Source organism: Hyaena hyaena, unplaced genomic scaffold (assembly GCF_003009895.1).
Source record: "Hyaena hyaena isolate Hyena2069 unplaced genomic scaffold, ASM300989v1 scaffold_298, whole genome shotgun sequence".
Lineage (NCBI taxonomy): Eukaryota > Metazoa > Chordata > Mammalia > Carnivora > Hyaenidae > Hyaena > Hyaena hyaena.
Window position 1 is genome coordinate 1,759,752 of NW_024080927.1, and position 8,550 is coordinate 1,768,301.

Sequence of the window (8,550 nt, forward strand, 5' to 3'; positions counted from 1 at the left end):
GCGAAAGTCGGACGCTTAACCGACTAAGCCACACAGGCGCCCCTTGATGCACAAATATTTTAAACAATATACTTACGCTTCCTTAACTATGCAATTTCATTCCTATCAGACAATATGGCTTGACGAAATAGCAATTACAAAAGAAGCTGCTGGGGCATCTGGGTGGCTCAGTCAGTTAGGCATCCGACTTCATGATCTCACAGGTTGTGAGTTCAAGCCGACACTGGGCTCACTGCTGTCAGTGTGGAGCCCACTTTGAATCCTCTGTTCCCTTCTCTCTCTGCCCCTCCCTTGCTCATGCTCTCTTTCTCAAAAAAGAATAAACAAGGGCACCTGTGTGGCTCAGCCAGTTGAACGTCCAACTTTGACTCAAGTGATAATCTCATGGTTCGTGAGTTCAAGCCCCATTATCAGGGTCTGTGCTGACAGCTCAGATTCTGACTCCCTCTCTTTCTGCCTCTCCCCTGCTCCCACTCTGTCTCTTTCTCAAAAATAAACATTAAAAAGAGTTTTTAAAAAGGAATAAACATTTAAAAAACAAAAACAAGCTGCTAATGAAAAAAATAATGGTGAGGGTGACATCACTTACAAATTTGATATGTCACTGCTTGATTTAGTTAGGATATGAGTGTAAATTTGGCGCTAAGAAAAGACAAAAATGGTGACAAGGAAATGAAAATCATGCCCAATTAAAGGGCCTAAACTCTGGAGTCCTATATTTTAGGTTTGTAAACTAACTGAATCACTTACTATGTAGTTATTTAGTATGGGCAAGTTACTTTTTTTGCCTCAGATTTTTTCTTTTGCAAAACGGGAATAACACAATACATGCTGAAAAGTTTGGTAGAATACCGAAGCCATCCAAAAATGCTCATTAATTGTTAGCTATTATTACCATGCTGATTCTCTCATTTCTTTTTTTGTAAAATCAACATACAGAAAGAGCCCAATATGGGGCGCCTGGGTGGCTCAGTCAGTTAAGCAACCGACTTTGGCTCAGGTCATGATCTAACAGTTTGTGGGTTCGAGCCCCAAATTGGGCTCTGTGCTGACAGCTCAGAGCCTGGAGCCTGCTTGAGATTCTATGTCTCCCTCTCTCTCTGACCCTCCCCTGCTCACACTGTCTCTCTGTCTCTCTCTCTCTCTCTCAGAAATGACTCCCCTGCTCATGCTGTCTCTCTCTCTCAGAAATGAATAAAATATGAAAAAAAAAAGAGTCCAATAAACTCTGGAGGACAATGTGCAGCTTAAGATTTAAAACAGTTAATGCTGTAGAGGAGGACACTTATGGGGATGAGCACTGAGTGTTATGTGGAAACTAATTTGACAATAAATTATTTGTAAAAAAAAAACAACAACAAAAAAACAGTTAATGCTGGGCCTACATTTATTCTTTTTTTTTTTAATTTTTTTTTATGTTTTATTTATTTCTAGGAGAGAGAGAGAGAGACAGCGTGAGCAGGGGAGGGTCAGAGAGAGAGGGAGTCACAGACTGAAACAGGCTCCAGGCTCTGAGCTGGCAGTCAGCACAGAGCCCGACGCGGGGCTCGAACCCACGAACCGCGAGATCATGACCTAAGTGAAAGTCGGACGCTTAACCGACTAAGCCACCCAGGCGCCCCTGGGCCTACATTTATTCTTGAAGGACAAGTTGAAACCTCCTTATTTTCCATGTTGAGGGCCAGGATTTAAAATTTGTTCTTAAGAGCACAGTTCTGAGCACACCATAATGTGTGTATGTAGAGCGGGGCTGACAGCACACAGCTGTCATGCATACCTCATGACACAGTGGTTCCCACCAATGTAACATCTACAGTGTTCTGGAATAAAAGGTTTGGGTTTTGTTTTTCCAGTGAATGACATAAGAGAAGCAATGTCTTCTTTCTATCCCTTTCTCCAGGTTCTGGGGATTCTGCTCCCTTTCTCGTTCAATGTCTCAAACCCTCTCACGAATCCTCCATTTCTCAAACGTAATCCCTTGCCCCATGAATTCTGGCACAGCGACAACTAGATAAACTGGGTACCAATCCTGGCTTCACGCTATCCTAGCACAGTCATCATAAAAAGCTACTTAACCTCTCAAGCATCTGTTCCTTCATCAACATATTGGACATAATAACCCACGTTAACAGGGCTCTTGCTGAATAATAAGTGAGATAATGAGCAAATGTTTTCAAGACCGCAGTTCTAACCGCCCAAATCATGCCCGTTTCACTTTGCAAACGGAGTTTTGGACGGAGGAAACTGGTGGACACTGGGGTGATGCCTAAAGGCGGAAGAGCCGAGATGGACGCGGCACAAACGGCAGTTCGTGTGCCTCAGCTTGCTACCAGAAGTCATTACCTTTGCTGAGCTCGGATGGCTTCACCTCTAGAAGTTCCTCGGCAGTCTGGAAACCTGCAGACACCAACTTCACCCGCACCGCTGGGGACAGCGGGAAACTCACTAAATCCCGCTGCATTTCAAAGCCCGACGCTTACGCGCGCAACCGCACAAACCCAGAGTTACTAAACCCCGGCCTCAACGCCGCACGCCGGCACGCCCGCGCGGCCCGCGCCGTGTGACGTCAGACGTAAGACGGAAGGGGCGGGGCCTGCGGCCTGCCTGCTCGAGGCCTAGAACCTGGACCCTCTGAGGAGGAACCGTAGGTTTTCAAGCACCCGCACCGTTTTAGTCGTGATTCTTCCAAATCCCATATAGGATTTACCCCATCAAACATACATCCTGACAGTAGAAAGATGTATGGAGACCGCAAGACGGAGACAAGGCCTTTCACACATCTCACCTTATCCCTGGCCCCTTGGATGGAAACCTCAGAGTTATTAATAGGAATGAGCTCCCGGATTGGGGGTAACGCACACATTGGCTAGTTAGCGGTTTGGGGTATGAAACGTTCATATAGGCGTTAATAAGTGTCTCCATTATAGGGTTCCAGTTTCTTGGCTTTTCTTGTCAGGTGTACCCCTTGCCTTCCCCCTTCGCCTTTCCCGCCCTCGCCCTTGCCCGCGTGAGGGATTGTGGGCCAGCACCCCCCCCCACCCCCCGCCGCGGGGAGCACCAGGCGCCCAATCCCAATCCACGCCTTCCCCGCGAGTTCAGTCTGAAGTATGGTGGTTTTCGAGACCGTTGGTTCACCGCCTGCCTGGTAGCTGGAAAAATGAGCAAGTAATGTACCCTTAGTGGGCTGGGCGTGGGCTCCCCGTTTTTGAGAGGAAGTACTTGGGCTAAGCAAGAGCTCCTGCTCTGATACAGAGTTGAGAAGGGACCACTTTTGAAACAGAATTTTGAGGGAATTGAGGCGATTTAGAAGGTGGTTTACGCAGCCTTTCCTTGGCTAAGTGAGTATGATTCCTTTACGGGAGTAACTCGTTCGCTGCCTTTTGGTAAGATTCTTCGCCTTGACTTTTTTTCCTAGCTTAAAGTAACTCCCTGAATATTGCAAATCAGAGCTCCTTAGCTACTTAAGATCCAAGGAAGGAAACGCGTTGAGAACTTTAGAAAAATCCCACGCATTTCAAATGCTCACAATCGTACCACGAGGTGTAAACAAGGACATAGAAGCTTAGTTTTCTTGAAGCCAAAATTAAAACCTAGTACCCTTTCTTCTACCCTGAACTACCTCCAAATTGTGAGCCCATCTTGGGGTGGCGGCTGGGGCGTAGAATTCGAGAAGTGTTTGTCCCCGTTTGGTAAGGCGGAGAAAATCTGGTGGGACAAATCAAAATGTGTCCTGTTTGCCACTCAGTAGTAGTTAGTCACATCTGAGCACACATTGGGTATTACATAAACGTAGGGAGAATTCATGCTTATAAAGCAACCAGCCTTGGGTGAAGAAGAGATGGTGTTAACATATTCAGGGCTAGACCTTCAGTTAGTTTGCTCAAACTCTGGAATCAGTCGTGTTTAGAACTTAGTTTCATTGACAGTGGAGAGTTAAAAGTAGTTGACTGTACCTGCAGTCATACAATTACGTGTTATTAATATCTTATTTTGACCCCTGAATTGCGTATAATTATTGTTTTCACATCATTCTTAAGATTTCTTTAATGCAGTTTGCTCTGTAGTTAGGCTTTCAAACTAGGATCCATGTATATGAAGCCAGGCACTAGAAACTAAACAAAGCTGTGGGATTTTTGTGAACCTTCCTATTGTGTCAGATTCTCTCCAAAAAAAAAATTTTTTTAGAGAGGGAAGAATTGAATGATTTAACTGGTAAGCTACTTAAAACATACTAAATACACTAATATATTGTAAAGTAAAATGCAAATATAAAAATAAATTTTCGCATAAATATAAGACAGAGGAAAGATCCAATTTCAACCGGATACCTCAGTGGTCTCCCAAAGCCTCATGGGAATATGGGTTTTTCTTCCTTTGCAATTTGTGGTTACTTGATGAAAATTGAGAGGCACTGCTATGGACAAATGAGCATGAGCTTTGGAGTCATACAAATTTGGGTTTGTATTACATCTCTGGAAATTATCAACTGTAAGACTTGCAGCAGATTACTCAGTTTCCTCTCCTGCAGGTGGAAGGTAAGATTTCATGGGGTTATTGGAAAGATCAAATGAACAAACATAAAGTCTTTAGCACAGAGAAGGTACATAATAAATTTTAGCTTCTTCATTTTAAAATACTCTAATATGTGTAGTCAGTTGAATAAAGCTTAGCAGAGTGCTAATGCTGAGAGACATTTTTAAAATCCCTACAATTATAAAGTGCCAGAGAAAAGTGCATATATATGTTATTGAACTTGATGCTTACAATGATTCTGTGAACAGTTTACTGGGCTGTTTTGTAGAGATATTGGAGAGGAGTAATCTGAATATTTCTGTTTATAGCTGAGGAGAAGTTTATTTTCTTTTAACCTAAAAATATAGAACTTCTAAAAATGGTGGCCTGGCATGTTCAAGTAGATTTGGGAATGATGAGAGAAATGAGTGCTGTTTGGACTGAAAAAAACTTGAATCTAGGTTTAGCTTTAAAGGTGGTTATGATAGGGATAGGGATATCTGGGTGGCTCAGTCAGTTAAACATCTGACTTCAGCCTAGGTCATGATCTTGCCGTTTCTGAGTTCAAGTCCTGAGTCAGGCTCTGTCCTGACAGTTCGGAGCTTGAAGCCTGTTTCAGATTCATTCTCATTCTCTCTCTCTCTCTCTCTCTCTGCTGTTCCCATGCTCATATTCTCTCTCTCTCTCTCTCTCTGCTGTTCCCATGCTCATATTCTGTCTCTCTGTCTCTCAAAAATAAACACTTTTTAGGTGGTTATGATAAAGTGTGTGGCCTCAGACACATATGTGGAATATCACTATCAATGCACAAAGTCTTATACATAGTAGGAGCTCAATATATATTTGTCCTACATAAACTCTTGAAACGACTTCACATTTCTGTGATATCACACTCCTGATTTCCTTCCTACCCAGCTGGCTTTCTGTCTCACTTGGAAACTCCTCTTCCTGGCCCTGAAATGTTACGGTTCTTTTAAAGTCCCATAGCAGAACTTTTGTTGACTATTCTGTTCTCTCTTCCTCTCTTGTTCTCTCTTACTCTCCCTCTCCCTCTCTCTGCTATCTTACTCACATTCACAGTTGAGTGACTATATGCCAGTGATTCTTAAATTTATATTTCTAGCCCTGGCCTGTTCTCTGGCCTACAGAGGCAAATATCTGATTGCCTCCTGGACGGTGCAAAATCTCCCAACTCAGCCTGTCTTAAATCTAACTCATTATCTTCTTCAGCCCACTCCCAAAACCTAGTCCTTTTCCTGCATTCCCTGCCTCCGGGAATTGAATATCCATCCTTCCATGTGTACAGACCAGAAACCTAGGAATCATTCTTGACACCTCGTTCCCTTCCACTCCCCATGTTCAATGCACATGCAAATTCAATCAATTTTCTCTTTGACATCTCTTGATTATGTTCATGTCTCCACCTCTAGGCCAAGCTCTCAGCATTTTGCTTGTAGGTACATAAGATCCTTTTAGTTGGTCTCTGCATCTTCCCCTGTAGTTTGTTCACCCATGCTGCAGCCGGAATGTTCTTTCTGCAGTACATTTCAGTTCATGTCACGTCCTATTTTGCTCTTAGGATACAGACCAAATTTCTTAGACTCCCTTTTAAGGCTATCATTCACCAAATGCCTCTGTGTGATCGTTTACTTAACATATGTCTACTTCAGTAGAGCGGGACCATGTGGATTTTACTGTCGTTTTCCTAGAGCCCCTAGCCCAGTATATGGCTTTAGTAGGTGCTCAATAGATACTTGTTAAAAGAAAGGATGATTAGATGGTTGACCTGTACTTCTCTCCCTATATTTTTTCTATTTTGTAACTTTAAATATTGTGGAAAATATATACTTATAAGAAGTATATATTTGTAGAAAATGAAATGTAGAAAATATAAAAAAGAAAATAAAACTGATTCACAAACTTTCTATTTAACTCATAGATAAATTTTGGTTTATTTTATTATTTTGGTTTATTTTAATCTTTCTACAAGTTCATATGAAAGTGTTTATTTTACATATTTGCAGTTAAATTGGAAAAAAATTGTATCTTTTGTTTTTCACTTAATATTTTATCAGAAGCTTTCTCCCATGTAATTACAAATTATTTGAAAATTAAGTTTAGTGGTTGCATACTGTTCTGTCCTGAGGACCATCTTTCTAATCAGTGGCCTATAGGTGTACAGTTGAATTATTTCCAGTTATTTTGCTGTGATGAAATAGCATTCTCTCTCTTTCTCTTCTCTCAGGATACATTTCTGGAAATAGGATTCCTGGGTACTCTAGAGAGTATGCACTTTTTCATTTTGGATCATACTCCCAAATGTTTGTACCACTTACACTTCTATTGACAGCGTATGAGGGCTAGTTTTACCACCTCCACCCCAACACATTTGCAGTCTTTAAATGCTTTTCCTGCCTCTTTGTTATTGAGGTATAATTGATTTTATTATTTTATTCTATTTTTAAAATTTGTTTATGTTTATTTTTGAGAGAGAGAGAGAGAGAGAAACATTGTGAGCAGGGGAGGGCAGTGAGAGGGGGAGACAGAATGGTTGATTTTAAATGGTTGTTATCTTTTATTACAAAGAGAGGTTAAATTTTTTTCACATAGTTTTTTTTTCTTTTTTTTTTTTTTTTTCTGAGAGAGACTGAGACAATGTGAGCAGAGGAGGGTCAGAGAGAGAGAGAGAGACACAGAATCTGAAACAGGCTCCAGGCTCTGAGCTGTCAGCACAGAGCCAACACGGGGCTCAAACCCATGAACTATGAGATCATGACCTGAGCCAAAGTCAAGATGCCTAACAGACTGAGCCACCCAGGCGCCCCTCCTTTGCCCACTTTTAATTTGTAAAAATAGTAAAATACACATAACCTAAAATTTACCATCTTCACCATTTTTAAGTATACAGTTCAAAAATGTTAATTATATTCACAATATTGTGCAACCAATCTCCAGAGCTTTATCTTTCAACACTGAAACGCTGTACCTATTAAACAATAACTCCCAGCTCCCCCTTCTCTCAGCCATTCTACTTTCTGTTTCTGTGACTACTCTTGATACTTTACAGAGGTGGAATAATGAAGTTTTTGTCTTTTGGTGACTGGTTTATTTCACATAGCGTAACGTCCTGAAAGTTTATCCATGTTGTAGGATGTGTCAGAGTGTCCCTTCTTTTTAAGTTTGAATAATATTTAATTGTATATTTATACCACACTTTGTTTATCCAATCAAATGTGAATGGATACCTCCATAGGGCTCCTGGGTGACTCAGTCAGTTAAGCATCTGACTTTGACTAAGGTCATCATCTCACTGTTTGTGGGTTCGAGCCCCATGCTGGGCTGTGTGCTGACAACTAGCTCAGAGCCTGGAGCCTGTTTCAGATTCTGTATCTCCCTCTCTCTCTGACCCTCCCCTGCCCATGCTGTCTCTCTCTATCTCAGAAATAAATAAAACAAAAAAAAAATTAAAACAAAACAAATGTGAATGGACACCTCTTGGCTATTGTGAATAATGGTGCAACGAACATCTGTGTACATTCTTTCCCATCTTATAACTGAGGTACTTTAATTTTAAAAATATATTTATGGGCACATAGGTGGCTCAGTTGGTTAAGCATCTGACGTCGGCTCAGGTCATGATCTCCAGGTTTGTGAGTTGCAACCTCATATTGGGTGAGCTCGAGCCCCAGAGCCCCATGTTGGGTGAACTTGAGCCCCACTTCAGGTGAGTTCAAGCCCTGCTTCTGGTGAGCATAAGCCACACTTCAGGTGAGCCCCACTTGTCTTTCTTTCTCTCTCTCTCAAAAATAAAAATAAATAAAATATATATTTGTAACAGTTCTTTTTTTTATTATCAGAAACAGTAACTAATACTTATGGTGCTTACTGTAGGTCAAGCATTCTGCTCAGCTTTGAGTCAAAACCCATATTGAATTCAAAACCCATATTTGTAATGCATATGCTGCCTACCCTCTCTGATACGCATGTTGCATTATACAGGCTATTTGCCTAATCTGTACATCACAAATATCTTCCCAC

At 41.5% G+C, this 8,550-nt stretch overlaps 1 protein-coding gene across 3 annotated transcripts in view; it reads right to left on the reverse strand.

Annotated features, from left to right (window-relative positions):
* RAD51C (RAD51 paralog C) overlaps nt 1-2,524 on the reverse strand; it is a 29,311-nt gene extending 26,787 nt beyond the window's left edge. For all 3 annotated transcript variants that reach the window (XM_039247307.1, XM_039247306.1, XM_039247305.1), the window contains exon 1: nt 2,344-2,524. In XM_039247307.1, the coding sequence (XP_039103238.1) occupies nt 2,344-2,461 (118 nt within the window). In that variant the 5' untranslated portion in view covers nt 2,462-2,524. The remainder of the gene's footprint in view (nt 1-2,343) is intronic.
* Between the last annotated feature and the right edge of the window lie 6,026 nt (nt 2,525-8,550).